At 55.6% G+C, this 27930-nt stretch overlaps 2 protein-coding genes across 6 annotated transcripts; one reads left to right on the top strand and one right to left on the bottom strand.

Moving 5' to 3' along the window:
* On the bottom strand, positions 1 to 21500 carry KIF1C (kinesin family member 1C). 2 transcript variants are annotated; one of them, XM_074342416.1, is made up of 23 exons: positions 21303 to 21499; positions 19504 to 19624; positions 19123 to 19255; positions 18638 to 18714; positions 18160 to 18339; positions 17487 to 17552; positions 16940 to 17118; positions 16741 to 16852; positions 16211 to 16288; positions 15990 to 16055; positions 15818 to 15893; positions 15237 to 15315; positions 14888 to 15033; positions 13821 to 13990; positions 13578 to 13657; positions 13373 to 13448; positions 8852 to 8931; positions 8011 to 8105; positions 4805 to 4888; positions 4269 to 4455; positions 4050 to 4122; positions 2660 to 3274; positions 1 to 1224 (listed from the first exon to the last, which is right to left on the bottom strand). In XM_074342416.1, the coding sequence occupies exons 3-23, from the start codon at positions 19226 to 19228 to the stop codon at positions 544 to 546; spliced, it is 3306 nt and encodes a 1101-aa protein (XP_074198517.1). In that variant the 5' UTR covers positions 19229 to 19255; positions 19504 to 19624; positions 21303 to 21499; the 3' UTR covers positions 1 to 543. The 2 variants fall into 2 exon arrangements, with proteins under 2 accessions (XP_074198517.1, XP_074198518.1); XM_074342417.1 differs by lacking the exon at positions 19504 to 19624 and having other exon boundaries at positions 21303 to 21500.
* On the top strand, positions 20744 to 27662 carry INCA1 (inhibitor of CDK, cyclin A1 interacting protein 1). Of its 4 annotated transcripts, none has more exons than XM_045516450.2 (7): positions 20744 to 20882; positions 23423 to 23510; positions 25583 to 25647; positions 25885 to 25924; positions 26195 to 26388; positions 26864 to 27029; positions 27243 to 27662. In XM_045516450.2, the coding sequence occupies exons 1-7, from the start codon at positions 20845 to 20847 to the stop codon at positions 27387 to 27389; spliced, it is 738 nt and encodes a 245-aa protein (XP_045372406.2). In that variant the 5' UTR covers positions 20744 to 20844; the 3' UTR covers positions 27390 to 27662. The 4 variants fall into 4 exon arrangements, with proteins under 4 accessions (XP_045372406.2, XP_045372405.1, XP_010952940.1 ...); XM_045516449.2 differs by having other exon boundaries at positions 20834 to 20882; positions 25534 to 25647; XM_010954638.3 differs by lacking the exon at positions 20744 to 20882 and adding an exon at positions 21612 to 21742 and having other exon boundaries at positions 25534 to 25647.
* Positions 27663 to 27930: the final 268 nt, after the last annotated feature.

Raw genomic sequence — 27930 nt, 5'->3', positions numbered from 1 at the left:
TCCCTGTTTGCTATTCTTTATTGAAGGGTCCCACATCCTCATGGGACCCCGGCCAAACCAGAAACCAGACAGGTCCCCCAAATATAGCAGGAGGCCTGGAAGGGGAAGGGAATGACTTACGATCCCGACACACCTCCCTGGAGACAGAAACCCACCACAGACGGACAGACAGACAGGGGCCAGGACAGGGGGAGACCACGCCTCCCTCTAGGTGCTCCCCCCTCTGCCCCCACTTGAAAAGAAAGTCGAACACTGACTACGCAGCACCCCAGCTCCCCACCCACCCCTAGCAGCGTTTGTGGGACCCCCTGCGAGGGGCGGCCCCGAGGCAGCTTCCCGTCAGTCCTTCACTTTGGTTCGCTCCTGGCAGCTCCGTGCCCTCTTCCTTCCTCCAGCCTCCGGCCCAGTCACCCTACATCTTCTATCACCTACGCGGACCTTCTCTCTTGTCTCTAGGGCCTCCCCGCCCCACGGCTTCTGGGGAAGCAGCATCTCCTCCCAGGAAGGGGCCCCGCCAGGCCCTCTCTGCCCAGGATGCGGGGCTCACACGGTCGCCCCACTCTCCTTGAGGTCAGGGGCTGAGCGCTGCCGTCTCATCCGAGGGGGCGTAGTGTATGGGGGGTAGCGGGGTCCTGGGGGTCGTTGGGCTGGGTAGGGCTGGGGCTGCTGGGGATAATAGTTGTGCTTTTTGGGCTGGAAGTGCTGGGGTTCCGGCTGCGTGGAGCCCCCTCCCCGGGCTCGGCCCCCTCCGTCCAGGGAGTTCCTGCGGGGACGGTGGGACCTGCGGGGACTTGGGGGCCTGCGGACAGGGGTGGCCGGAGGCGGGGTGAGCTCCTCGGGGGCCTGGGGTGGCGCTGGGGACTCCCCAGCCCCTGCCCCTGGCCAGGACTCACGGTGCTGGGGGTTGCTCTTGAAGGGGAAACGCAGCTTGCAGTCGTGGGGGGGCACGAAGCGGGCCGGGGGCCTGCGCAGCCCACCGCCCCGGCCTCCGGAGCCCTGCAGTCCCTGCAGCCGCAGCTGCTCCTGCTTGAGCCAGCGAAGGCGGCCCCGGCGGAAGGCAGGGTCTTCCTCCATCAGCCGCGACACCCGCTCCCAGCTTGACAGGGGCGGCGAGGAGGGCCGGGCGGGGGGCGTGCGGTCGCTGGGGGCTTCCTCCTCTGCCTCGGACCCCTGGGGCGGGGCCCACGTGGCTTCACCAGCTTCTTCATTCTCATCCTCATGATCCTGGGAGGGAGAAGGGGTGAGAGAAAGGGCCGTGAGGGGAGGGGGGGTCCTGAAGATTTGCGGATGTGGGAGGACAAGATGGGAGGCCCTGGAGCAGCTGAATGTCCAGAGGTCCCAAGAGGATGAGGAAGCCGGAGGGACAGGGGCTCAGGAGCCCAGGTCTGGAGCCAGGTGCTCTGACTCAGTCCCAGTCCACCACCTCCCAGCCGTGGCTCGGGATCAGTGTAAGATGACGTCAGTGATGACAGGCCCTACTGCACAGGGCTGTTGTGAGGTTACATGAGAAACGACCCTGCCTCACAGGTGGGCACTCAGCAAATACTGCCGAACACACGATGTGCCTGGGGATACCGCAGTCAACAACAAAGGGAGGAACAACTGCCATCATTTTAGGGAGCTGAGACAAATGAATAAGAAAAATATATAGTATGGTACACACGTTGTACCTCCATAAAAAGTTAAATATAGATACATAAATTTCAATTGCTTAATATATATTTGTCTTATATGTAGGCATAGAGTACCATGTTATATATTTTATATAATTGTAAGAAAAAGTACATGTTTGCATGGAAAACACTAGAGGAAAGAAGAGAGTCAGGAGGCCAGGGTGGGGGGGTACCTGCCATGAGAGGACAGGAAGGGAGTCCCTGAGAAGCTGTCATTTTAGTGAACACCTGAAGGAAGGGCAGGCCAAGCTGTATTGTTATCAAGGGGAAGGGCGTCCTAGGCAGAGGGAACAGCAGGTGCAAAGGCCTTGAAGGGAACAGCAAGGAAGCCAGAGAGGCTGGAGAGGGGAGCGCGAGGAGGGAGGGGTAGGAGCTGCGCCTGGAGCAGTAAGCCTTCAAGAACCACAACTGCTGCCTGTCACCCCCCCAGGAGGCAAGTTGGGACACAGCAGAAATGCTGAGTAACCGCAGCAGCTGGCACAGTGCCTGGCACACAGCAAACACTCAAATACGTACTTGTTGAGTGAATGCATGCAAAACAGGGAGAGGTGATAACATGACTGCTCCAGGGCCGCTGGGAAGCTTTACATGGTGACCCAGGAAACGCGCTCAGCACAGCGGCTAACAGAGTCAAGGGTCCCCTTGGAGCCGGGTCTGAACACTCATGGAGGAGTAACTTAAAAGCTGTACCTTCTATATTAGTGGTTCTCAGACTTCACTGTACTTCAGAAACACCTGGGTACTTATTATAAATGCAGATTCATCCCCAAAGATGCTGATTCAGGAGGTCTGGGGCAGAACCCAGGAATCTGCATTTTCAATGAGCGCCCTGGTGATTGTAAGGCAGGTGATTCACCAAGTATGCTGAGCAAAGCAGCGTTCAACTTGGATAAGACTTTTTAAAGGAAGAGGGGGAAGGAAGCTGGAATCTGTGGTGGGAAGGTTCAGGCTCCCCGGGGAGAAGCCGGGTGGTAGGCCCTGCCTACCTGGGTCAGTGGGATGACCCTCTCCATGCGGAGCATGCGATCCCTCAGGGCCTGCAGCTCGCGGTCCTTGGTGCTGTTCTGCAGCTTCACCTCCTGCAGAATCCCAGTCAGCTTGTCGATGTGAGCGCGGAGATCCTCCACCTCCGCGCCGCGGGCTCCCTCCTCACTGCCGCCACCTCCGCCTCCACCGCCTTCCTCCTCGCCCACCGTGTCCCAGACATCCCGGGCCACGGCCCTCCAGGCATCTCCGGGCCCCTCGGCCTTGCCATACGTGCGGCACAGCTCCCGCATCTTGAGGGCGGCCAGGGCCTCGATCTCGGCCCGCCCATGGCGGAAGTCGGCCAGGGCCACCTCATAGCAGATCTCTTTCACTGCCTGCATCTTCAGGTCGGCCATGGTAGCCCAGCGGGGGTCTTTGCCCTGCAGCCGCCGCCGCTGGGGGATCTGGTACACCCTGCGGGGGGCCCTGCGCTTGCCGCTGCTGGGCAGGCCGCAGCGCTTGACGATGGTCTGGACCGTGGTGGGGGGCAGCTGCTCGCGCAAGGACGAGATGAGCCGCCAGCTCTCCTCGCAGGAGCGCTTGTCCGAGTCGTCCCCGCTGTCAGAGTCCGCATACTGGGGCGGGAGAGAGAGAAGACGGAGGGGGAGAGGGCTAAGGACTCCCCAGAGCCATGTGTTCCAGCGACATGGAAACACCGTGGGCAGAACTGCGCAGTGGTGGGTTAGACCTCTGCTCCTCTACACAGCGGAGGTAATGACAGCACCTCCCTCCCAGATACGAGGATTAACATCCCCAGAGTGTGTGGAACAGTGACCAGGGCAGAGAAAGTGACCGTAGTGTTAGCTGTAGCCACACCAAGACAGGTTTCGTGCATATGTGTTGTTGTTCACTATGAGGTTAGATATTTAAAAGTCCATTTTTAAAAAATTTTATTTACCGTATTTTTTTTAATTTGGGGGGAAGGAGGTAATTAGGTTTATTTATTTTTAGAGGAGGTACTGGGGATCGAACCCAGAACCTTGTGCATGCTAAACACACACTCTACCCCTTGAGCTGTACCCTCACTCTTAAACTTCCATTTAAAGAAGAATCCTAAGTAAATAATAACATGGGTGGTACTTGGATTTGGTAAAAATCAAAGGTGGCACAGGATGGGCTAGCATCCAGGAAGCCCCAGGCACCTGGAAGGAACCCTAGTTCCCTGCACACATGGGTTCCTCCCCAAGTTACTTTCTCTCCTGCCTCCTCCTAGACGCCATCCCAACTGCCCTGGGCCCACTGCCCACTCTGACTTCCCAATTTGCAGTCAGACTGAAGTGCCCGTGCCCACCAGCCCACCTCCCGCCTCTGCCTGCCCCATGCAGCGCCCCTACCCGCCCAGCCCCTCACCAGCCGCTGCTGCTCCAGCAAAAGATCAGCCTCTTCCTTTTCTTTTCGGTACTGGTTCTCCAAATCCTGCAACCTGGGATTGTGGGGGTGGGAGGGAAGAGCTCTGTGGGTTCTGGAGCCACCTCAGTGGGGTGTCTGACAACAGGAGGGCGCCGGGGCCTGGGGGCCTGGGAGGGACAGCCGGGAGGGCCTCGGGGCACCAGCAACCTCCCCACGCACCTCTTCTCCATCTCCAGCTTGATATCAATGCCTTGCTGCTCCAGCAGCTCCTTCTGGGCAAAGTTCCAGTCGACAGGCTCAGAGGGTGGTCCTGGGGGCGGGGGAACCCCTCGTTCCCGCTCCAGCCGGGCCTGCTCCGGGTGATTGAAGCGGAAAACGTGGTTCTTGCCCATCACAATCCTATTCCCTGGAGAAGGGAGGATGGAAAAGTGGACTCACTCCCCCATAGCAGCAAACCCCTCCTCACGCCCAAATCCCAGGGGCCTTTCACCATCTCTCCCACCGCCCCAAGCTGGATGGAGGTCAGAGCCAGGATCCCCTAGCTGACCCCGGGAACCAGCCTGTCCCTCACAGCCAAGGGGAATCAGAGAGCTTGGCATCCTCTTCCTATATCCCTGAGGCAGCAAGAGAAACCAAACCTGACTCCTTAACGTCCCCATGCTGTTTCCTATTTGTTTCTGGGTCCTGCCCAGGATTCACCCAGGAAGATCCTCCTTGCAGCCAGGGCCCAGAACCCTCACTGCACCCGCCTCTACCTGACTTCAGCACCACGGGCTCAGTCACGAGTTTCCCGTTGACGTAGGTCTCGGCTCCGTCACAGGGCTCCAGGGTGACCACCACTGAGGCAGGGAGAGAGGAAAGGGAGTGGTCAGACCCTGGGGGAAGAGGGCTATGGTCACAGATTCCCACCCTGCAACAGCCCAGAAGCACACATGCATCCCCAATCCCACCCCAGTACCTGTCGGGGGTGCCTTGGCCCCTCTGGTGGCAGGCAGCACGGGAAAGGAAGAGCAGAAGGAGGGTTAGAGCCCCAGCTATGGTCCCGAGGGACCTCTGCGGGGCTCCCTTCCCACCCACCACCATCCTCCCAACATTGGCTTAGCAAGCCCACAATCCTCAGAGGGCTTTGGTGTCTTGGGTCTAACTGGTCTGCAAGCCCTGCATTTCTGCCTTCCAGATGACCACTCCTTCCTTTCCATAGGACCAGCCGAGGTCTGGATTCCTTCAGCAGGCTCCCAGCCCACTTCTGTCTGATGCCTCTTGCAAACTGCCACCTGACTAATCGTCTCAAGCCACAGTCAACAGATCACTATCTTCCCAGGATGAGGTAAAGTCAACCCAACCCAAACATCTATCGAGATGCTCCTGGTACAAGCCTGCTGCTTGCTGGGACACAGAGATGCCTGAGACAGCTCCCTCCCCTCGAGTACCAGTGCCCCGTTGTCACGGTGGCACCCCCGTATGCCAAAGACCCAGGCTCTGTGACTCCTTAACTGAGGGACACTAAGCAAGTCACCTGACTTCTGTGAGCTATAAAATGGGATAACAAAGTCTTTCTTTACAGAGTGGCTGAAAGGCTTGAATAAACTGATGTGCCAAAGTGAGTTCTTATTTACATTAAAAGTAATAGAGAAAACAGAATGAATAGTAACAGAATGCAAGCCTACTGACGCTGTGGGAATACAAAGAAAGCAAAGAGGAACTCAGCTTAGGGGCTGAGGACTGGAAATGATTACGGGAAAGTGGTAACTTCTGAGCCAATGCTTGAAGGGAGACTCGGATTTCAAGGGGCAGAAACGATGGAGAAGGAGGAGGCAGACAGAGCTAAAGCATCCCTGTGTGTCCGAGAACAGCAATGGAAGAAGGCGGCAGAGGGAAGGATGGGGTGGCTGTAATGGGTACCAGTCTATGTCCGCCCTTATTTCCCAGCATGCCTCAAATTCATTCATCCATTCCACAAATACATTGCGCGCCTATGATATGCCAGGCATTATTTTATATTTTAGATCCTGGAAATACAGGGGAGAGAAAACTCAAAATCCCTGCTCTTACAGAGCTCACTTCCAGCTGGGAAGAAAGATGATAAACAAGTAATTCAGTGAATAATCTAAAATTGAGGTTGGAGGGGGACAGCTGTTATGGAGGGAAACTGGGCCAGGCAAGAAGATTTCGCTCCAGCCTGGCCAGGGCAGCCTTCTCCACGTGCACGAACCCATAGCAATCTGGCCTGGGGCCGCCCAGGACTCAGAGCATGGGCCCTGGAGCCTGCCCTACTGTGTCCCAATCCAGTTCTGCCACCTTCTAGCTGTGTGGTGTGGTCTTGGGCAAATTCCCTAACCCCTGGGGACCTCAGCTCCCTTATCTGAGACCTGTGTGAGAAAATACAAAGTAGACAGTCAGTAATAACTATTTCTCTCGATCCACACCTCTGTCCCTGACGCTTGCTCTTCTCTGCCTGTCTCTGGTCAGGTCTTAAACCTGCTGTAAGAACAAAGGCCCAAACGCACAAACCCTTTATATATATCCCCCATCCTTCAGGGCATGGAACCATCGGCTGCTTTCAGTGTGATGTCACCAACGTGTGCCCATCATCTCCCCCAAAACACTCGGAGCTTCCGAGGGTGGCCTGGCTCCGCGGGCCTGTGTGGTTTCGTTATCACCCGAGCACATGGCTTGGGGGAACCGCAGAACAGGAACTTGGCAATAACTCACTGGGCTGAACTGATTCCACAGCTCGCAGCCCGCAATGCCGGAAGTGCTTGCTGCCACTGGAGACATGAACCAGACCAGAACGACTGCGTTAATCTGCTGACCCTGAACGGAACTGAAGCCCATCGGGCGGGCGGGCAGGTCTTCAACCTGAGTGGCAGGTCACATGAGGTGGTCTTCTTATTTTAAAACATGCACTGACCACATGGCCCCGCATCCTGTCCCCCATTCCCCGGGGGATGTCAGACCTGAGAGCTCAGGTGTGACACAGCCAGCCTCCCTGCCCAACTCCCTTCCCAGAGCTCAACTTCACTTGGGCCCAAATCATTCCATTTTTTAAAAATGACTGAACCAGCAGGGAGTCTATAACTCAGTGTTAGAGCGCACACTTAGCAGGCACGAGGTCCTGGGTTCAATCCTCAGGGCCTCTACTAATAAATAAATAAATATTACCGCCACCCCAGAACAAACAAACGAACAAACAAAATGGTGACCTCAAAACACAGCCTGGGCCTCACAAGCACTGTTTCATTACCTGTCAGAAAGGCTACAACCTTCATCCTGATGGCTCGTGACGCCTAAAAGCTTTTTTTAAATTATTTTATTTTGGCGGGGAGGTAATAAAGCTTTTATTTATCCACTATTTTTTTTAATGGAGGCACTGGGGATTGAACCCAGGACCTCATGCTTGCTGGGCACACACTCTACCACTGAGCTATACCCTCCCCACCAAAAGCTCTTGCAGCTGTGGTCATAAAGGACTAAAACCTCTAAGAGTTTTGGAACCAAAGGGCTACATGGGCTCATTCACTGCCTGAAACCTCTGTAGGCATAGGTGGCCAGAAAAGTGAGTTTTGGGAGATAAATTCAAATATCCCACTGAAAAAAGGACAAATTTTCAAAGAAAATGATCAAGGTGCTATTTGAGGCTAAAAAAAATCAAGGAAGAGGGTAGGATATCTCCTTCCTCAAAACCTCCTCCTCCAGAGCCATAGTCTTCTGCTGCTGCCTTGGGGACCCTCACTGCCACTCCCCACCCATTCTAACAGTCTGCACTCTGAGGGTGGGTGCAGACAGTCGGGCCCCACTACTGACCGGGAGCTCGAAGCCCCTCTCAGGGCGAGGACACACCCCCACCTCACACAGCCACACTCCCAGTGCCCGACCCAGGCCTCCACACTCATCGTGGGGGCACGCGGGACCTGCCTTTCTCTGTGTCTGCCCACTCCACGCGCACTCCCTCAGCCATTACCTTCTCCATCTGGCTGAGGGATGCTCCGGAACAGACAGTGTTGCTCCCGAATGAACTGCCCGGTCAGCTTGATATCAACGTCCACCTGGCCGACCCTGGGGAAGCAACAGCCAACATTTTCTGAGCATGTGCCAGTCACACATGCACCAAGCCCCTTCTGAACGCCAGTTCGTCCGACTCAGTGAGCCAAGCATAGGTATTCCCATTTCACAGATGAGGAAGCTGAGGCTCAGAGAGGTAAGTAATTTGCCCAAGGTCATGCAGCCCGGCAATGGTGAAGCTGGAATTTGAGCCCAGATCTGCGTGACTCCAAAGCCCATGTCCTCACTGCTACACAGCAAAGGGGAAAGGGAATCTGGAGGGGGATGGGTGACCTCAGCCTCAGGGCCCCATCCCTCCCCTGATGGTCACCAAAGACAGCTGTACAGCCTGTGGTGGGAGAGGAAGGACCTCGGAAGTGCTGAGCCCCAGGGGTTTGTTAACATTAGCCCAGAGAAGCCACCTGCCCTGTGGGCACTGCCCTTCTCCCCACTAGGGGAGGGTCCCCTTAAAGGGATGCCAAGGCAATGGTGCTGGGTGCTAAGACCCGGTGGTCCAATTTCCCACCTACTTTCTGCGCCAGTAGATCAGAACCTATCCCCACAAGTGCTGGGCTGGTTTGGTCCCAGGCCCAGTAAGTACTCAAGAAGCCCAGAGCAAGCAGGCCCACAGAGATGCTGTCCTGAGATCTGGGGTGAGTCCCCAGTGAGGTCACTAGGGAAAGAAGTCACCAGTGCGGCCCTCCCTCTGCAACCACACCCTAGAGGGAGAGGCTGCCCCACAGGCTGTGGGCAAACGCTACCTGGTGATGCCATCTTTGATGTGATAGAGCAGACACTCGGACATCAGGGGGTCTTCATTCAGGTTCACCAGGTGCGGAGTCTGAGGAGGAGAGGGTGGCAGTCAGGAGAGGGACCATGAGAGCCACCAGGGGTGCCACCAAGAGGGAGGGAAGGAGCTTGGGCAGACACCCCTCAAGGTTCTGGCACCACTTGCAACATCCCTTCCCCTCGCTCAGAAGGAGAGCTCTCCCACTTCCTGCTCCCACTTACCCCAGTCACTTTCGGGGCAGCCTGACCCACCTCTCCTCACACACACGATGCCCCAACTATCTGTGCCCTTCCCAGGCCCCGTTTCTGCAGAGGCACCTGGACCCACCAGTCTCCCTGACCAGAATCTACCTGCCCTCACTCTGCTTTCCCTGCACTCCCTCTGTCCCCAGGGCTCGTCATTTCTTCCTTCAAAATATATCTAGCCACCTCTGGAGAGGACAGGAGGAACTGGCTTAGGGGACTGGTATTTCCCACCTTTTATTCCAGCCTGAATTTCTCAGGAGCATGGATTACTTTTATAATTACAGCACCTTTTCCTGACTTCTGTTTCTCTTATGACACCCTGGCCCTCCCCAGGCACGTAACTCGGGGCAGCACACAGGCTTGTCCCCTCTGCATCCACCTCACACCACTGGCCGCCGAGCCCGGGAAATCTTCCCTCCCCACCAACCGCCGCCTCGGCCCACCCTGCCATCTCCTCGGGTCCATCTCGGCGGGTCTCCCGGCTTCCTGCTCACACCACGCCCACTGTGCAGAGAAGCTCAGGCCTCTCCAGCTGGCACCCCGTGCCCTCCTGACTCAAGTCTGCTTCTTATGCTGGTACCCCTGGGCCTCCGACACAGCAGGGCCCCAGCCCACTTACTCAAGCCCCTTTCCGGGGGCCCCCTCTCCCCTTCTGTGTCCCTGCCCAGTGGACTCTGAGCACTCACTCCAGAAGGAGGGCTCCCGCATCCCTGCCTGGATCAGCCTCCCTCCCAGCCCCACCCCCACCCGTCAAAATCATTCACTTCTTTCCTGTACCTCATCCCTCACGGTTTGTCTCAAATGCCACTCCTTCCAAGAAGCCTTCTACCCAGACACAAGAGCCCCATTCTCCATTGCCTCCATTCCGCCTCGTCTCCTCTCTCCTTTCTATATGCAAGACCCCACAGAGGTGACAGAGATGAGGCAAACCCAGATGCTGCTGTCCTGTCGGTCAGGATATCAGGGTCAATTTGGTGAGATAAGATTGTGTGTGGAAACACCATTGCAGATGGGAAACACAAGTCTCAGAGTGGAGTTTCCGAACTTTTCACACCCTCATGTAGCTCGTTCATTTATTTGTTCGTTCATTCATTCATCCTACTGTATTCCTGGGTGGGGCTCGCACACAAAGATGAATAAAGTGAAGCCCAGTGGGTGCTTGGGGGGTCAAAGGGGCTTCATGGAAGAGGCAGTATAGGAGCCGGTCTCTGATGATGCAGAGGATGTGGACGGGCAGAAGGAAGTGTTCCAGGTGAAAGGGGGAGCCTGAACAAAGGCACGGAGGCAGGAAAGCACACGGTGTGGGGGAAGACAGCCAGAGTCAGGACCCCTGATTTCTGTGGGAGCACCAGGCTGTGTCCACTGAAGAGGGGTGTGTATCCGTGTGTCTGCCCCTCCGCCAGGGCCCCCAGCAATCACCCCAGCGAACACTTCCTCGTCTCCTGAGGGACACCCATGCCCCTCCCGACACCACAGCATCAGGCCTGCTTGGGAACAGCAAACACTGATGGGCTCTGGAGGTAGAAAGAGATCTATCCCTCGGGAGAGGGGACATGATTTAGGGCAGTGCTTCTCAATCTTTGTTCAGCCCTGGAACCCTTTGTTCCTGCGAAACCTTACCCAGAAGCCTAACATGTCAAACAGATAAGCAGGGAGCCACTCAGGCGCAGTGGGGGCTGGCGGGTGGTACTCAGAGTCTGGTCCTGCTCCCTCCTCCCCTACCTTGGCCCCTGTGAAGGAGGCTCCAAGCTGAGTTTAAAAATCACTGCTTTAAGAAAGCCTTAGGCCTGGTGGAGGGGTCCCAGAAAGAGGGGGCTTTCCCTAAGGCTCTAGGCTCTCTCCAGGGCAAACTAGCTTTTCCCCCAAGAGCCCAATTCCCCAGCTAACCTTTCCCAGGTTGCAGCCAACCCCACCGAACCCATTTTCCCTGTGACTGTGACAGCTCTCCCTCTGAAAGCTACATGCCTTTTAAACATATGAGAATGCATCCAACCTCACCACCTGGAGAAAACGCAGAAGAGCAAACTCCCCTAAGACACGTTTTTATACCAATCAGACTGGCAAAGATCAGAAAGTTGCAGAGGGTGAGGGAACACAGGCTCTCTGTGACTCTTGGGAAGCATAAAATGTCAAGGTTACAACCTTCGGAAGCACTTCAGCAAAACAGATCAAAATTTTACCTGGCTACCATTGGACCCCAAATCTCCACTTCTAGAAAGTTGTTCTACAGATAACAAACATATTTGAGATTATGTTTTGCAACATTGTTTATACTATCAAAGAACACGGATCAACTAAAGTCCATCAGTAAGACACTGGTTAAATTAATTATGCATCTATACAGCAGCCTATTCTGACAATGAAAAGCGGAAGACAGGACTCCAGTACATTGTTATATGAAAAGTAACTCACGTGGTACAGAACCAATGCTGTTCCAAGAGAGGCAACATGTGGACGTGGGTGTGCATGCGTGGGTCATTATGTGTAATGCACCCTGTCTCTACATGCACAGACCACTGCTAGAACACATCGGGAGCTGACCGCAGGACTCGCCTCTGGGAGGGGAACCCGAGGGTGGGAAGGAAGGAGGTTTCCTCTTCAGCTCACGCACCTCACAGTACCACGCGACTGTTCTCTGGGGTACGTTACCTTTACAAGAGCAATTAGGCATCAAACAGAAGCCCCCTCCCGTTGGTCCTGGGCTCTAGCAGGCGGCATCCTGTGCAGTGTGAACCCTCCCAGGAAAGAAACACCTGCCCCGTCAGTATCTCCACCCCTTTCTACCCTTCCCCAGCCCCTCAGCTATGGCAGAAGCTCCTCAGGTCCCCAGCACCCCAAGGTGGCTGCAAGCTGCACTGAGAGCCACCTGCAGCCCCTCCTCCCAGATGGGGGCCTTGGAGGGACCCCAAAGCCCTGGGGGCCCGGGCCCGGGCCTCTCCCCTCAGCCTGGCCTGCCGCCCTCAATCACCCACTTATGGCTCTCTCTCGTCCTAGCTGTGCCGCAGGCCAGGCCAGGCAGACGCCCTCCTCTGTTTGGATCCCTGTTCAACGATCCCGGCTTGCTCAATCTCCCAGGCACCCTGTCCATGTGAAATTCAGAGGGGCAGCCTTCCGATAGCCCCCCACCTCTTCCAGGCAGCACAGTGTGTCTCACTTAGGACCTGATCCTAGTACGCTTTGTACCACAGTCCTGACAGGAGAGGCTGGCTCCATTTCAGGGGTGGGACTGGAAGTTCCTGCTTTGCTCAAACTGGCCTCCGCATCATCCCTACATCAGAGTGCAACAGTCCAGCTGTGCTGGCTGTTGACGGCCACTCTTGGTTGGCTCCTGGGCCATGACGGTTGTCAAAGGTTTTGAACACCATTCCTGTCTCCAACAGAGCCTGATCACTCCTGCCCTGCTTCCTTCCTTCCTTCCTCTCTGCAGAGACTTACCAGGCACTTACTACATGGTGGACACGTGACAGGTGCTGGTGCGCCCCACTCGGCCGACAACGCCCCATGGTTGCTCAGCCAGATGTTCTGCTTCTCTACCCCCAATCCATCTTTCAGACTCCACTTTCCAAACCCTATTCTGCAGGAAATCAGTCTCCAGATATCTCCAGGCTGCACTGATGCTTCCATCCTTAAACCTCTTACTGTTTTAACAATCAGCATTTTACAGTTTAAGGCTTATTCCTCCCTCCATTCCCTTTATAGTCTTGTCTTCCAAGGTATCCTTTCAAAAATGTATTTTTTTAGGGTTTGTTTGTTTGTTTGTTTTTGAGTAGGTAACACGCACAGGGTACAAGATTCAAATGATACAAAAGAGCATACAGTGGACAAAACAACCTCCGATCTCCCACATCTTTTCCCTTTCCCCTGGGGTAACCAGCTTCTCACAAATCCACAGATAAATTCTAAGCACGAACTTACATACACATGTGTGCGTGGGTTTGTGTTTGTAAATACCTAGATTCTAAGCAGCTCCTGAAATCCTCCTAAAGGCAAGGACCCTGGCATCCTTCTGTGGTCCCCAGAGTCCCTGGCCACAGGCATTTAAGCACTCGCCTCTCCGGCTGTCGGAATGAGGGAGAAAATAGGGATGGCGGGACAACACAGAGAGGAAGGGGCAGGAGCGGGGCAGAGACGGTGGAGGGACAACTTGGAGACCTCAGAGATCACAGAGTGTATTACCCTGTGACCCCAAACCTCTTCTCTCGGCATCCAGAGTCTCCTAGGCCCCCTCACCCGATCCCTCAACTCACCTTCTTAGGAGAGAAGACGCCCACGGTTCCCCCATCTTCCCTGACGGCCACCCCCATCTCAGCCAGCAATGCTTCTCTGGAGGCAAAGGAGAGGCAAATATTGGTCTTACCATCAATACCCAGGAACCCCTTTCCTGCAGGGCCCAACCTTCCCTCCCCAGCCAGCCCCTTCCAGGGCTCCAGCTGTCAGTCCCGCCCCTCACACCTCTCCATTCTCAAGGCCTCCGTCTTACGTAGCTTCTCCTCCCAGGTCTCATTCAGCTCAGCTATAATCTTCTCTGTCTCCTGGGGGCATAAGACAGGCAGGGATCAGGACAGGCTGGGACAGGCACCTACCAGGAGAGCCACGCTACTCCAAGGATTCCTTCTTCCTCTTCAACCCTGGCTCTGGAGAACCAGACTCCCAGCGGCCCCCAGACCCCTGCCCCTTGCCAGCGCCAGTTCCCACCTGCAGCCTCTCCATGGCCTCCTCAGGCCCGATCTGGGGCTCGGCATTGGGGGAGAATGATGGCTCCAGCTCCCCGTTGTGTGCTGGGGGAGATGAGGGCGAAGCTGGGGCTGGGGGGGGTGATACAGCTGGCAGAGCACCACCAGGACTCCCCTCATCTACCTTCAGGCCTAGGAAGGAGGAAGAGGTCAAAGAAGGCTAAGGAAAGACAAACTGATCGGAGACAGAGAAGACTTCCCAGGGGACCAGCCTGTAAGGACTGCAGAAGACATCTGGTCCACCACCACCAGGCAGAGAGCCCTCCCACTGCAGCCATGGCAAATGTGCAGAGTCTCTACTTGTTCCCCTCCAGGGATAGAGAGCTCATCACTGAACAAGGCAGCCAGGTCTTTCCACTACCAGATGACTCACACCATCAGAAAGGGCTTAGCTGTGTTGAGCTGAAATCTGTCCCATGTCACGTGTACCTGCTGCTAGTTCTGCCCTCTGGGATGACAGAGACTACACTGCCTTTCCTTTTGTGAGACTACCCTTCAAATGTGGGAAGGCAAACGTTACGTCTATGTTTTCTGCCCCAGAACTGACACCCTTTTTCTCCCCTGCTGTGTCCCTTAGCATCCCGACTCTTCAACAGGACGGACCCCAAGACTGAATGCACAGTCTGCACCGGATGCAGCCAACACAGATCACAGACCCTCTAACACAGACGCCACTCCAAGTTAGAGGCTGAGCATGACGTTTTAGAAATCATTCCGCTGTTGATTCTTGTTCAGCTTATGATCAACTTACTTCCCAGCGTTTCAAGAGAACTTCTGTCAAGGCAGGTGCCCAGCAGCCTATTCTTAACAATGTAGTGTCTGAACCATAAGTGCCTGCTCCTGTCATTTCAGGAGCTCTAGGAGCTGTCTGAATCCTGCCCACCTCTCCCCCAGAGATTCAGCCCCTTCCAGTTCTGACAGCTGAAAGCACGATCTGTCCCCTCTGTACTTCTGCAGCTCTGCCACAGGGCACCTGTGGGGCTTCGTGGGCAGCGGTCCCTCCCTGAGCAGCCCCTCCCGGAGCCCCACCTCCCAGGGCAGAGGCAGAGAGCCCCTGCGCCATCAGCAGCTCCCGGAGCCGGGCCACCTCCTCCTGCAGCTCTCGGATCAGCCGGGCGTTGGGGTCCTCATTAATGATGGCGTTGCAGCGGATCTGCTTGGTGCGGTCGGCGTACCTGGGTGAGGAAGGAGGGTCGGAATCGGCGCGGCCCAGACTCAGGTGACCCTGGTCTGCCAAGTGATTCCCTCTCCTTCCCAGGTTTCGTCACAGTGGGGCAGAGTAGAGGGTCCACCCTGTCTCAGGGGCAGGGTCCTAAGCAACCAGCCTCTGAGCTCCTGGCACTTTTCATGTCCTGCCCCAGCCCAGCCAGAGCCCCACCTGAGAGTGCTCAGAGTCTCCTCGTAATTGATGTCTGCGGGGCTCAGGGCTGCAATCATCGCTGTACGTGAGTTCCCACCTACGAACAGAGAGGAGGGGAACGTTTGAGCCAGGCGGGGTCCTAAGAAAAGTCAGACTGGGTCACAGGGTCAGGGGCCCTCAGTGCTCAGGCAAGGATACAATAGGGTCACTGTCTGAGGTAGGGTGAAGCTAAGAGTTGTGGAGCTAATCATGAAATCAGGTGCTCAGAGGAAGTGGGGGTGAGGTCAGGGAGACATCAAGCATCTGTGGTACAGTCAGAGGTCAGTGGGAGGAGGATCAAGTCAGAGGTGGGTGTGGGGTCAGAGAAGGGTCATAGGCAGCCAGGTCAGTGAGGCCCTCGGCTTGGCAGGGAGGGTGTGGGCTTGATCTCGGCATCAGGACACCATCAAAGGATGCCCCCGGGTCAGGGGGAGAGTCAGCGGACAACTGGAGGATTTGAGGTTCTAGGGGCAGCAACAGGACTGGTCAGACGTATCAAAGGGGATTAGCGGGATTGGTGGCAGGGTTGGCAGAGAGAGAGAGGAGGGGGAGACCCTCACCCAGATTCTCCTTGAGCAGCCAGGTGAGCACAGAGTCCCTGTAAGGGATAAAATCCGACTTCCGCTTCTTTGATTGCTGAGGGATATAAGGGGGAAGGGGGTCAGGGTGGGCCACCCCTTGGCCTTGCTTGGCTTTCCCAGAGCCCCCCCTCTTCCTACGCCCAGGTCTTACCATATCCGCGAGGGCTGAGATCACCTTCCCTAGGGTAGTCAGAGACTTATTGATGTTGGCGCCTTCCTGGCAAGGGATGAGGAATGTGGGGAATGAGGCCTTCTTCTCTCACCCCCATCCCCTTCCCCTCCATTCTCACAGCCGGAGTCCCAGGTTATGATTAGAGACTGCCGCACACAGCCCCCAGCACTGCCCCATCTGTCCCTCTCAAGCCCCCTCACCTTCAGGCGCATGCCCCGGGCCCCCGAGGAGTCGGCCCGCTCGCTGCCAGCCAAGTCCACCAAACTGATCTTACTGACCTGGGTCAGAGGAAAGAGGCAGGAGGTGACTGGGTCAGTGGGGGTGGGGCAGGCAAGTCAGGGGAACACCCAGCAAAGGGACCGGGCAGTTAGCTTGGGATGGAGAAAGCCAGGAGCTGGGGAGGGAAGGGGACAGGAGAAAAGGGAACACGATAGAGAAGGTCTGGTTACTTGTCTGTTTGTTCATTTATTCATTCACAGATATTTACAAGCCCACTGTGTGCTTGGACAAGGGACACACTGGGCTCCAGTCCTGCCCCAAGAAGTTTAACATGCAAACAAACATGCAAACAGGAGACTGTTCCCCACTGGTCTGATAGGGGAAATAAGGGGCTGTGAAAGTCCTCAGGAGAAGGCACTCAACCCAGCCTGGCCAGGGAGGGAGGACACATGGCCCGATCATGACATCACTGTCCCTGTTACCAGGCTGGAATGGGGGGAGGGGGTCCCACCTTCTCTGAGTCCAGCCCAGTGAGCTGGTCATGGCAGCGCTGAGTGAAGACGATGGTGAAGACCGCATGGGAACGGCTGCTGGTCTCATTCATGTTGGTGGCGGCCACAGTCCTGGAGGGGAGGGAGGGGTCAGTGGGTCCTGCCCGCCACCTTCCCAATCCTGGCTCCCTTGCCCTCCACCCCGACAGCCCGCCTCACCGCGCCTTATTTCCACAGTCCATGAGGTCTGCAATGTCTGCGTAGGAGGTCACAGCCAATTTAGATAGGTCCTGCACGTAGGGGCCCAGGATGGGGTGCTCCCGGACCCGCAGAGAGCCCCGACTCTTGGGGTTCAAGAGGTCTCGTACCCGCTCACAGTAGATCTCCATGTAGCTCACCTGAGCAAGAGAAGCAAATGAGAACTAACAAAGCCAGCAACGACAGAGCTCACCCTCGCTGCCACTAGGTGTGATACAGCAACTGCAGCTAAGCTAACTGGGCCTTTACTGCAGGGCACTAAGCGTTTCACACGTGCGAGCTCACTGATCCTCCCAACGCTCCAGGATGGGACCCCCCATCCTTATCATTCCAGACAAATGAACTCAGGAGCTGAGAGAGAAACCATCTGCCCAAAGCTACAGTTACTAACTGGCAGAGCCTGGTGTGGATCCCAGGCTGTCTGACTCCAGACTTGTCTCTGCTCTCCCCCTGCCTGCCCAGGGGACACTGTGCCCCTTCCCAGCCCCCAAGCAAGACCTGTGCTTACCTCCACAGAATAGGATAGCTGAGCACTCTGGTTCTTACTAACACGAGAGAAGAGGTCCTCACAGAGCTGGAGGGGGACACAGAGAAGCACAGAGAAGCTGCTGTTCATGGCGCACCTGTGGTGCCCAGCCCTGGGCCAGGCCAGGTCTCTAGTGACCCTGTTTATCCCTTACTGCAGCCCTGAGAGAGGGATCGCTCCCAGTTTACAGATGGGTAAGCAATCTCAGAGAGGTTCACACTTGCTCAGGGTCACAGGCTAGCATTCGGTGAGGCAGGAAGCAAACCCAGCGCCTGTGCGAGAGGCCACTCTGCTGCAGAGTCAGGGAGAATACGGTCAACTCTCAGTTACCCACAACCGGCTTTCTCTACCCTCAACACCTTGACTATGGTACACAAGCCTACAGGGAAACTACACCCACAGGTCATCAAGAGACAAGTAAACAGCAGTAAGTGGCAGAAGCAAGGTTCAAACCCAGTGCTCTCTGCCATCAAAGCTGTGGCCTTGTGGGCCCTGACGGGTGTGCAGCCGACCCCTACCCCCATCACATTCCCTATTACTAACAACCTCGGGGAGCCAGGTCTATACTCCATAACCTTTAGACCCCCAGCCTTCCTCCCCTAAGGGCAGCTGAAGATGCTCCAGCCCTGGCTGCCCTGCCAGGCCCCGCATGTACCTGGGGCACGATGCCCTGCTGCCCTGGCTCCTGCCGCCCCATCATGGTGTAGGATTTCCCGGCTCCCGTCTGCCCGTAAGCAAAGATGCACACGTTGTAGCCTTCAAAGGCGTGCAGCAGCATCTCTTCTCCAATATCCCGATACACCTGCTGCTGAGATGCAAACTGGGGGTCCTCGGCCTAGGTGAAGACGGGGCACAGAAAGAGAGCAGGAGCCCTAGATGACTAGGTCCTGGGTATCCCCCCACCCCCATCATAGTCCTATTCATGCTCCTGCCAGTCCTAATTAACCCAAGGGATTCTGCCTCCCCATCCTGGTCCCGGTCACAACCTCAGAGTCCTACACCCTTCCCACTCTGGGGTCTTGGCCCTCCCAACCAATCCCCTGAAGGTCTTCTTTCCCAGCAGTGCCCCCTCCCCAGGACCTAAATCCCCTGTTCTCCATTGCTTAGCTCTTTCTCCAGCCCAACAGCCTCACCGAAGTGTGTGACCAGTAGGAGTAATCGAAAGTGAAGCTTTTGGGGGCATCCTTGCTCTGTTTGGGGTTGATGATGGCTGAGAGGGCAAAGGAAAGCAGGCCAAAGTCAGGTACTCACAACCTCTGCCCACTCCCCATAAGCCGCCAGAATCCAGGCATCCCACTCCCCACCTCCATCCTAGTGCATCTCTCCCCTTTAATGTTCCCCACCCCCTCCAGTCACCAAAGCTAATTTTGGCTTCCCAGGGCCCGCCCCCCACCGGGCTGCCTCCCTGGATTGGGCAATGGAGGGCTCCAGGCCAACATTCCCCCTCCCAAGGACTGGGAGCATGGAAAGGCCAGCCCGTCCCAGCCCCCGCCCTCCCAACTAACACCTGCTCTGTGCCCAGCACAGCCCTCCTCCTGGTTCGGCCCCGCAGGACTAGCCTGCGTGGTGGGCCCGGCTGCCCTGCCTGTGCCCAGCCGGGCCCCTGGGACTCACTCACAGGTGGTGCTGCCCTGCATGCTGACCACACACTTGGCATCCTGGCTGGTCTCTCGGGCGTTGAAGGGCCGAACCCTCACTGCCACTTTCACTGAGGCACCAGCCATGGCTTCCAGATACTCCCCCCTCCTCAGCTGGAGGACAGAGACAGAAGAGGTGGTCAGAGCCACTGCGGGGACCCAGACATTGCCTCCCAGCCTCTCCCTGGAACCGGTCTCTCCATCCCCCTCCCCCAGCTATCCAGCCCCTAAAGGACCCAGTTTCTGTTCCCTTGGCCTGCCTCCCCAATGTCACTCTCCTTAGGGACTCTCAAAGGTGTTCCTGCCTCTCTCCCCAGCCATATCCCAGCTCACAGAGAGCTGGGCTGTCACCCCGGAGTTACCTGGTGTCCTGGCCCCAGATCAGGGGGGCTGTATCAGTTCTGGCTGCCACCGGCCCTCGTAGGAGGAGCCCCATCCTACACTTGGGGCCTGGCCACGCCAGCTGGGGCTGTGGGGGAAACCCTGGTTGTGGGGGAAGAGTGGTTAGGAGGCACCTGCAGCTCCAGAGGTGTGTCTGGGGTTCCAGGGTTGGAGGGCAACAGGTAAGGGGTGATGCTAGGAAAGGTAAGGACGGCTGGACCTCTGGAGTGGCCAAACGCAATGTGAATCCAAGGGCAGGGATGGTGATATTTTTATTCCTCGTCACTCACAAGTGTACTGAACGTTCAGATAGAGAAGAGAGAGAGGCTGGACAGAGGGCAATTCAGAAAGAGGGACATATGGGCAGACACTGAGGGTGGTAGGAAGGGGGAGAAAAGAGTGAGAGAGACAAGAGAGAAGGCAAGATTAAGGTCATACTATGAAGAAAATAATGGGAAAAGTGAAGGAAAGAGAGACCCAGAGGACAGCAAACAGAACTGTTCAACAGGCAGGGGAAAAGCACAAATTGGGAGCCCCGAAGAGAAATGAGAGGACAGAAAATCGCAGACAAAAGTCCTGCCCTAAAATTCCCCCACAGGGTCAGCCAGGGAGAAATAGAAACCAGCTCCCACCTAGAGACCACAACCTCCACAGAGGGAGGGATTGCTGATGGGCAAAGTCTAGGGGATGGAGGTACAGCCCAGAACTGGGATCCACAGGGCCTGCCTGTAAGCCCCAAACCCCTTGCCCAGCCCCCAACACTTCCTCCTCAGGAGTCAGGACAATGGGCAGGAGAGGGTGGGGTCATCCTGTAACCATCATACCAACCCCAGGGCTCTATTGGAGAATTCAGAATATCTGTGTTCAAGTGGAGGGAGGGTAGGTAGCATTAGGGTCCCCCAGAAAGGGGAGAGAAGGGAAAAGGAAGCAGGCAGGTCCCAGCTTCAGCCTGGGGCTAGGGCTATGGCGTCCACTGCCCTGGGGAAGGTGCCAGGCTGGAGCCCAGGAATGTGGGTGATCGGGTGCCCACACCCTGGAAGGAGAGGCTGAGCAACCCACGCCTACGGAGAGCAGGGTGGAGGGTTGTGAAGAGAGATCAGGGATGTTGGGCCCTCTTCTGTGGCCCCAAAGGATCTCAGACCTCTGTGATGCTGGGCCTCACCTCACCAGCCTTTCTGGCCAGGGCATGGGAGGGGTGAGAGGGCTAGTCTGTCCCAGGACAGGAAGGGAGTAGCTGAAACCACAGACGCTGTTCCAGAAAGAACAGCCCTGACTCCCGGACCCTGACCAGGGGAGGGAAGGGACCCTGATGGGGACACGCGATGATGACGCCGTCGCGACTAATAGGACAGCGAATGGGGTGACACTGCTGGGGGATGGCGAGGGGAAGAACTAGGGGAGAGGTACAGGGGTCAACCGGTGCAGCGTAAAGGAGCAGTGGGGTTCAGGGAGGAGCTCGCGGCTGGGGTCAGGCCGAATGACCCAAAAGGGGGCCTCAGGCCACCTGTACCATGTCCGCCTGCCAGTTTTCACACAGGCCCCGTTCCGGCCTTTCTGGGCGGCCATGCGGACCCTATCCTCCTGTCCAGCCAACCGACAGCCGCCCGGGGCCTGGCACCTCTCTGTGCCTCCGCGGGACAAATAGCACATGATCCTGGCTCTTGCGGCCAGCCGGCCCCCGCCGGACGGTGCAAACCGGGACCCCGGCTCCCCGCCCCCTAGCCCGGCACATTCCTCCGCGGGCGTCCCCTCCCTCACCCCCCTCTCCGCCAGCTCTCACCTCGTCGCGGCTGGGCTCCCGGAGCGGCTGGGCAGAGTGCTAAGGGACAAACTTTCCGAGGAGTTTGAGACGGGAGTGGGGACGATCCGGAGCCGGTTCGGGGCTGCCCCCGCCCCTCGCCGGGTCCCCGGGCGGCGGGCGGCGGATTCGCGCCCCGGGGGCAGCAGCAGTAGCGGCGCCAGCGGCCGGCGCCCGCCCGGGCAGCGCGAGCTGGGGCGGGCGGGAGGGGCGGGGGACCCGCGGACGCGCGCACGCGGAGGGCGGGCACGCGCAGTCCCGAGAAGGAGCGACCCAGACTGCTGTTAAAGGGGCAATGTCTCCGGGACTGTGGGGCCCACCGGGCAGGGACTGGGAAACTGAGTTGCGGACGCTGAAGGGCGAGCAGGACGCCGGGATTCCGGAGAGGGGAGAGAGGTCCTGCATCCGAGGAGCCGGGAAAGGTGGGAGGGGACCGCAGTAGATGACCCAGGCCCGGGACCCGCGCCCGTCGCCGCCGTCGGAGGCGCGCAAGGGGGCGGAGCCGCCCGCCAGGCCCCGCCCAGGAGGTGGCTTGGCATAGGCCCCGCCCCGAGGCGCGCTGCCCTGGCCGGCTCCGCCCTCGGCTTCAGTCGCCTCCTCGCTCCTCCTCCGCGCCCGGCGTATCGTTCTAGAACTCGCCGAGCAGCTGCTTCAGGTGCCGCGGCCAAGTGCAGTAAGCGGCGGCAGGGCTACCCAGGCGCTCCGTTCTATGCTGACTCGCCTGTTCGACAGGGCAGGCGGGCCCGGGCCGCCTCCTCAGACCCAAGCCTCCCTCTCAGGCCTGAGTGCCGACTCAGGCCCAGGCCACCCCTGCTGGCCCAGCCTGGCCCCCGCAGGCTGCCGACTGTCCCTCAAGCACGGGCCCACCAGCTGGTAGCCACAACGACTCCTCAGGCGCCCAATTGTGCCCTCAGGCTTGGCTGTTCCCCCCGCCCCAGTCCACCTGCCAAGGGTCTCCTGAGCCCCGTCAGACCCAACTCGCACCCTCAGGCCTGGCCTTCCCTCCAGGCTGCCCGCCCTCCCGCGACCCCTCAGGCTGGAACCGATCCTTCAGCCCCACCCCTCTGGTCCTTATCCGCCCTGTCAGGCTCAGGTTGCCTTCCCAGCTTTGGCTGCCCCCGCCCCGCCCCCGCCATCAACTTTCCAATCCTTTGTCTATCTTCCTTAGGCCCATCCTCCTGTTATATCTGAGTCAACTAAGTAGACCCAGTTACCCGAGTACCCCATGCCCCTCAGCTCCCACCTGCTCCCTAGTTCAGCTTCTCCCACTATGACCCAAGACATCCTATTTAGACCCCATCCACCCTTTCAGCCCAACTCTTTTAACTATGGTATCTCCCACATCAGCCCTAAATACTCCTCCCTCCATTCTATTTTTCACCTCTCCTAACTGCTTTCTCAGCACATCCTTAGCTGCCCTTGGAGAAATACTTGTTCACCTCTAACAGTTTCCAGTTTTCTAAAATTTATGCTGTCTACCGGCACGCTCCTAAGTCACCTAGCATCCTTATCTGCTTTTTCTGCGCACTCCAACTGGCTCTCACGTCATTTTTGGCTGTCCCGAATTATGGCACTGTGCAACTGACCTCTCTGCTCACCTTCTTCACCTATAAACATTCCCAACCACCCTCTCCTTCCTTGGCACCAATTGATCATTCCGTCCACACTTAGGTTTCATTGACCTCTCATGCCTGGTTTATTTGCCCATCCTCAATTCTCTGACCCTAACCACCAATTCTCTACCAACTACCCCCAAAAGCCTCTGCCCCATGTAGTCTCCACCTGTCATCTTTTTTCATTTCATCATCATCCCATATTGCCAGTTGTCACTCAGCTACTATCTGTAAATTTCACCTACTCTGTATGTTCGACTTCAGAAAATTTATTTTCTCTTTTATCTTTTACCACATCCACATTTCCTCTGCTCACCGTCCTCAACCAGTATATTTGGCTAATAGAAATGTCCAGCGTTTGAAACACCTTTTCAGTTCTCTTTCCTTTTTTTTGGACCCATACATCTTTTCAATCTCTAGATCTGCTACAGGTCTCATCCCTACAGCCATTATTTGGGTTAAATGATTCATTTTCCATTATCCTTCCAGCACCAATGAGGAGACTCAGTCCAGCCACCCAGTCCAGTCCAGTCATGCAAGTACAGGAAGATGGAGAGAACCTTATCCCCTTTGCCAAGTAAGTCCTCCCTACCTAGTGGTGGGGAACTGGATGGAGGGAAGAATGCATGCCTGTGTTCTTCCCTAAGAAGAATAGGAAATAACGAACAAGAAGCTCAGTGCCTGGTTTCCGAGGATTGGTGATTTATTAATTTATTCAACAAATAGTTTTTCAACACTGCAATCTTCTAGGCACTGTATTAGGAATTGGGGATTCAGCAATTACAAAGATAGGGGTCCTGCTCATAGAGCTTCCATTCTAGAAGGAGGAGACAAAATAAGCATACAAATAAGTGTAATTTTGACTAGTGATAAGTACATGAAAAAATAAAACAGAAGCATAGTATAATGGAAAGTAGAATGTCTTGGAGACACAAATTTAGGTAGAGTGATTCTGGAAGATTATTCTGGGGAAGTGAGTTTGAACTGAGATCTGAAAAATGAGAAGAAATCAGTCTGATAAGAACCAGAGGTGGGGAGAAGAAGGAATAGTAGATTTTTAAAAAGCCCCAAGAAAAAGACAAGCTTGCTACTTTCTAGGACCAGGAAGCAGGTCAGTGTAACTGAAACTTAGTGCTTAAGGGAAAAGTGGAGCATAAAGTCAGACAGGCAGAGACCAGATCATATAGGACCTTGCAGGCCATTGAAAAGAGTTTGAATTTTATTCTAAGGAAAGTAGAAATCAGTGGAAGTTTTTAAGCAAGGTAAAGACATGAATAGACTTTTTTTTAAAAAGCTTTTTCTTGTTATTGAAAATTTCAAACAACTGCAGTAGAGAAAATAGTAATCATGAACACAGTGTACCCTTTTCAGTTAACTGTAATAATTATCATTATATGGATGATCTTTTTATCAATATACTCATCTAGCCTCCTGGTATGATTATTGTGAAGTACATGTCAGACCACATATCGTTTTCATGATCAGTTCTAAAAGATTACCCACACTCCTCTGTGCAGAATAGATTGTTGGGGGATTCGAATGGAAGCAGAGAGAGGAGGAGGAGGAGGCTATTGCAATAGTCCAGGAAGGAGAAGATGAGCTGGAATGTGGTAATGGGAGTGGAAGTGGTGAGGACTGGTCAAATTTGGGTTTTTTTTTTTTTTTTTTTGTAGGGGTGTGGTAATTAGGTCCTTATTTATTGGCACCAATACATAAATGGTACTAGGGATTGAACGCAGGACCCATGCACTCGACTCTACCACTGAGCTCTACCCTCCCTCCTAAATTTGGGTATATTTTAGATGTAGAACTCACAGGACTTGCTGATAGGTTGGGTATGGGAGGTGAGGGAAAGTGAGGCATACCAGGCTTTTGGCTCAAGCAACTGGACACTTGGAATGCCTTTCAGCAAGATGGAGGAGGCTAGGGAGGAGATGTTGAGTGGGCAGTTGAACCTGCAAGTCTGGAGTCCAGGGGAGGAGCCAGAGCTGAAAATACAGATTTGGGAGTTGTCAGTACATTGGTAGAATTTAAATCATGGGCCTGGATGAGATCTCTTAAGGAAGGATGGAGATGAAGAAGCTAAAGAGCCCAGGACACTCTTTCTAAAGAGCAGGGGAGCAGTCATGATTCATTCTGGGGGCTTTGAAAGTGATGAGCACTGTTCTCCAACAGCTTTGCACACTCCTCCCTACCTAAAGAATAGTAGTCTTTCTGAGATGGGGAGATAAAGCAAGGGTGAACAGAGGCTCTACCCTCCTGGATCTAAAAGTAACCTGTCTGTTGCATCACCTGAGGAGCTGAGGCCTTCCTCTTTAACAGCCCTGCTTGCTAAACATGATGTTCTCTGGTTGTGGGATGTAGAAACTTGAGCTTCAGTGAGATCTGAGGCTAAAAAAATTGCTAATCTCCAGCTCCAATCACCTTTCAAATCAAAGGCTTCAGCACCTTCCTCAGCTAAAATGGATAAGGGAGGACATGGCCTGAGGGAGCCTGGACAGCTGTATGGTCCCATGATAAGACAAGACTTCTAAATTCCTGGAGTGAGTAGATGCTGTCAGGGAAGAGCCAGACCCCAGCCTATCTTGTCCTCACCTCAGGTGTTCCAGGGTGGTCAGCCGATCTCTACCCCCTAGCTTACCTTTCCAGAGCCTGAGACTGACACCCCAGCGTTATGGAGACACCTTCTGGGAGAACCTTAGTCAAAGGCCCAGGTGGGTAGAAATGGAGAAAATGGAGACTAGCTGGAGGTGGGAAGGGAACGCTGTATAATTTTAAATGACCATAAAGACTTATGGTAGCAATAAGCCCTAGTCTGGGGGTAACTACCCCACTGACTGATGGGCACTGTAGCTCCTGATGCTAGATTGGTGTTTGGGAGATGTCGTTAGAGAAACAATGTGGATCGGGGGTATTCTCTCTGCATCAAGCCCTCTTTTTGTGCTTCACAGCCCCACCTGGATGGAGGAACAGTACATCCCACCCCCGGTGGTATGACAGATTTTCTGCCCTTTGACACTCGGTTAAAATTGCACCCACTGCCTTCTCTTCAGCTCTCCTTATTACCACTTCCCTCTGGTGTCCCCCAGCCAGTGCACTGACCAGGCCCTCCTTTCTATGGATCAATCATAGTTTTCCAGATCACAGCTGTGTTTTTGTGATCTGGGCTTCAAACAAGTCCCCGATTCCCTATTTCAGCCCCTGCTCCCCTGAGAGACCCAGTTCTGCCTTCTACCTCCTTTCCCCCATTCTCTGGCACAGAGAGCTACTGGTTGTTCCCAGCCTGGTCTATACCCCACTGAGAGGCTCCCACCCCCTGAGATGCTCTGCAGAAGAAAGAGACGCAAGCCACATTTGGGGGGAATGCAGCACGGACCTGGGGGCATCCCAGCCCGGGTAAGGGCTGTCACTTATCACCTGGAGGATCTAAGGAGGCGACAGAGAATTATCAATGAGTAAGGAGAGACACCTGGGCTCTGGGAGCCAAACAGGGTAAGGGGACAAGATGGTTTGGACTAAGGAAGGGAAGAATTGAGGTTCTTTCTCCTCCTGAAGGAATTGGGGGTTGTTTGAGAATGAATCATGGACTTGGTGAGATTGAAGCAAAATTTCCATCATATAGAAATGAGGAGGGAACTGAGGGATGGGGATGAACCGTATGGGCTGGAAGGAGTGGAAACCGGATCATTGAAGACAGAAAAGCACTCCATAGAACTGGAGGACATTGGGAACTAGAGGTCACCTCTGAGCCCCTGGACTGAAAATACAGCTTGAGGGGAGCAGAAAATTGGGGGTGGAGAGATAGATGGAAGTCAAATGACAACACTGTTGGGTCCCAGCAGGAAGTATTTCAGGGCAGAAAGGTGAAGAATGGGGAGACCGGATGCCTGGCCTTTAGGCACCTCTTTCCTAAGCCTAAAGTCTCCACAGACTGAAGAAGACCCAGTGGGGCAGCTCTGGGACTGCATCTGAGCCCCTGGTGCTTGACAATGATGGCTATGGATTCCCTGGCACTACCAAGCTCCCTGACCTGGAAGAGGAGAGGGCATCCTATTCCCGGGAAGAGGACCACTTCCTCACTACTGGCAGGGCCCAGGTATGTCTGGTGAGGAACTCGGTGGGGTGGTGGAGGGTGATGTGGGTGCCTGGTCTTGCATGGAGAGACAGCGGAAGCCAAGAGCCACTCTGGATGGCTGGGTTTGAGAAGAGCAAAAATAAAGTAGGCGGGAGCCAGGAACTTGGGAGTACCTGGGTTTGTGGACTAGGAAATGTGGAGAGAGATGTTTTTCAGTTTTTCTCATTCTTACAGCTGCTTTGGTCTCCTTGGAGTCCCCTGGGCCAGGAGGGGTCTTGCCTCTCCAGGCAGCTGGGCTCTCTGGCCTCCTTCAGCACTGTCACAGCCAGTAGGAACCCCCTTTACAATCCCTGGGGGATGGAGTTGCAGTCTGAGGAGTAAGGAGAAACCTCCATGCCCAAGATGCTAGCGTGCCTCAGCGGCCAGGGACTAGTTCTCAGCGCTGGAATCTCCTAACATCAAGGCATTTCCCTTGGTTCCTCCCAACTTCCTCTCCCATCGTCTGAATGAGGCAATAACTCTCGGCCTCCCACCTCGACCCACCCCTCTCACGGGAGCTCCCCCAGGCCGGTTGTCCCCCAGGGCTGCTTCCTGGCACGTGTTCTCTGTTCTGTTATTAAAAAGCAAGTAAGTGGAGCCCAGAGTTGTCTTTCTCTGCGAGAAGCAGTGGGGAGGGAGGGTTTCTTTTTCCTTCGAGAGGACCCAGCTAAAATGAAGTCGAGCTGGGTCCCCCAGATTCAAGGGGTCGTGCCCAAGAAAAGTCCTGCCGGGTCCAGCGTTCCCCGCCCCGCGCCGATGGCCGCCCGCGCCCCACTCTCCCGGCCGGGGTCATGTCAGCCGGCCGCGCTTCCGCCTCCGGGACCCCGGCATCCTGCCTCTCGGCGCTGCTGCCCTTTCTGGGACTTCCCGGCAGTCCGTCCTT

This window comes from Camelus bactrianus, chromosome 16 (genome assembly GCF_048773025.1).
Source record: "Camelus bactrianus isolate YW-2024 breed Bactrian camel chromosome 16, ASM4877302v1, whole genome shotgun sequence".
NCBI lineage: Eukaryota > Metazoa > Chordata > Mammalia > Artiodactyla > Camelidae > Camelus > Camelus bactrianus.
This window is presented reverse-complemented; position numbering and strand designations above follow the sequence as displayed.